This window comes from Penaeus vannamei, chromosome 30 (genome assembly GCF_042767895.1).
Source record: "Penaeus vannamei isolate JL-2024 chromosome 30, ASM4276789v1, whole genome shotgun sequence".
Lineage (NCBI taxonomy): Eukaryota > Metazoa > Arthropoda > Malacostraca > Decapoda > Penaeidae > Penaeus > Penaeus vannamei.
This window is the reverse complement of record NC_091578.1, coordinates 6,410,416-6,412,915: the sequence shown is the minus strand read 5'-3', so window position 1 is coordinate 6,412,915 and position 2,500 is coordinate 6,410,416. Positions and strand designations below refer to the sequence as shown.

The following is a 2,500-nucleotide window of genomic DNA, read 5'->3' as shown; positions in this document are numbered from 1 at the left end:
TTCACCGCTTGTTCCACCGAGTACAAGAACGGGAACCGCTCCTGCAGGGGTTTCCCTTCCTTCACCTCCAGCGCGTAGGACGCGGCGTGAAAGTTGGCGATGGCCACCAGAGCGGACTTCGTCTGGCCGTAACTCAGGCCTTTGTTGAAATCCTCGACCTTGTAGCCGCGGGGACACATGTTCTCCAGAACCAGCGTGGACTCCTTCCCTGCGTCGCACCTGGCGTGGTAGAGCGCGGGGGCCCAGGGCGCGGCCAGGGCGTCTGCGCTTAGGTGGGCCCTCTCGATGCTCTCCAGGGCGGGCTTGACCTGGAAACATACACTGTATAGTCATTTCGCAGTATAAACACTGCAGCACAGCTCAAGAAAAATTGACTACTCTACTTAATGCCAATTGAGTGAACATCATGACAGCCGTGTTTATTTTAGCGTTAACCTAAAGGTGCTGTCACACTAGCACTTTTTCCGTCAATTTTTTTACAATTTTCTGAAATTTTGTCAATTTTTGAGCGAATTGTCGATTTCACAGTCAGACGATAATGGTCGTTTCCGTCTGAGAACCTTCTCCGTCAACTTTTTTTTAGCCAAGCATAGTCAAATCAAGAGCTATATTCGAGAAGGTTTGTATTTCTGTTCAATAAAAATGTCAAAAAAATGACGGAAAACGTGCTAGTGTGACAGCACCTTAACAAGTAAAGAACCATTACGTAATATTATGATTTTTATGACTATTCATATGAATGACGATGCATATTTCCTTATAAAATCGCTCTCTAATAAACATGAAATATAGCTAATTCTACACGAAACCCCATCAAACAAAGGCAGTCGCCAGCAACAAATGCGTAATGTAATGTAAAAACGAGAAACGGTAAGCAGGTGCAGAGACTTCCGCCGAAAACTGTCATGGAGAGCGATTCAAAATGGGCATCAGAAAAGTCGGACGAATCAATAAGTCTTCAAGATCTGAGACGTTTATTTTGGGCGGGAAGGAAGTCTGAATTGGGCCGCTGTCTCCTTTCTTTCGTCCATTGGGCCAGTCGCTCTCTCTCTCTCTCTCTCTCTCTCTCTCTCTCTCTCTCTCTCTCTCTCTCTCTCTCTCTCTCTCTCTCTCTCTCTCTCTCTCTCTCTCTCTCTCTCTCTCTCTCTCTCTCTCTCTCTCTCTCTCTCTCTCTCTCTCCCTCCTTGGGCAATTGTCTCCTCTCTTCCTTTTCCCCTTTTTTTCTTCTTTTTTTCTTCTCGTTCTTTCAATTTTAATATTCTTGCTTAAAGGAGACGAGACCTTTTGCAACGAGCAATTTCGATGGCACGGAAAGTTCATGAAATCCTCGTTTTCGTTATTAAATTTATTACGGTATTTAAGGTCTCTGTAGTTAAAAAAAATGCGTATCTCCACTTTACTGCCGTTTAATGAGCTTTGCGCTTCCACGACGGTAATAACGGTGATGAAATTAATTGCTGATGTAGGAAAATGATTAGCGAGAACACATGTTAATTATAAGTTATGGATCTTAATCACAATTTTTACATACTGTTTATAAAAGACAGGTACTCCATATTACGTTTATTTCCGTGAGAGGGAGGGAGGGAGGGAGGGAAGGAAGGAAGGAAGGAAGGAAGGAAGGAAGGAAGGAAGGAAGGAAGGAAGGAAGGAAGGAAGGAAGGACAGGAAGGACAGGGAAGGAAGGAAGGGAGAAGGAGGAGGGAGGGAGGAAGTAAAGGAAGGAAGGAAGAAGAGAGGACAGAGACAGGGAGGAAGAGGGAGGGAGGGAGTGACAGAGAGCACAAGCCTTTCTATAAAACTACAAATACCAAAGTAATTGTCTTCATAATTATCTACAGCATCAGTAAGAATAACAGTTTAAATACGGCAACAAGGAAACAAACATTGAATAATTTACCTCATGGGCAAGGAGGGAAGGAGAAGGGAAGAAGGGAATACGATAATTTAAAGAATATGTTGTTTCTCAAACCTACTCGTACCCTCTCTTCCTGCCCTTTATTTCCCTCCATCCTCCTCTCCCTCCATCCTTCCCTAACCCTTCATTCCTTCCTCTCTTTCTCTCTTGTCCTCACTCCTTACGTTATTCTTTCATCCCCACCCTGATCTGTCTCCTTTCCTCCCCTTCCCTCCTTCCCTTTTCCTTCCCTCACATTGCTTTCTTTCTTCTCCTTTCCTTCCTCTCTCCCTCCCACTCCTTTCTTTCCTTCCTCCTTCCCTAACCCCTCCTACACTCCCCCTCCCCCACCTTTCCCTTATACCTCCATCCCTAATCCTTTCTCCCTCCCTCCTTCCCTCCTTCCTTCCCCTACCCTCCCACCATAGCTCAGTATATATTTTCGCTAAGGTTATGAACCCACCGCACTACCTCAATATGGAATTCTCACCATACTGCTTCAGTATATTAATATGGAATTCTCACCATACTACCTCAGTATATTAATATGGAATTCTCACCATACTACCTCAGTATATTAATATGGAATTCTCACCATACTAC

At 44.5% G+C, this 2,500-nt stretch overlaps 1 protein-coding gene across 1 annotated transcript in view; it reads right to left on the bottom strand.

Annotated features, from left to right (window-relative positions):
- Positions 1-2,500, bottom strand: part of LOC138867410 (uncharacterized) — a 15,165-nt gene that overhangs the window by 698 nt on the left and 11,967 nt on the right. Inside the window, exon 4 of the mRNA XM_070142874.1 lies at positions 1-308. This exon is cut by the window's left edge and continues 698 nt beyond it. Within this exon, the coding sequence (XP_069998975.1) occupies positions 1-308 (308 nt within the window). The remainder of the gene's footprint in view (positions 309-2,500) is intronic.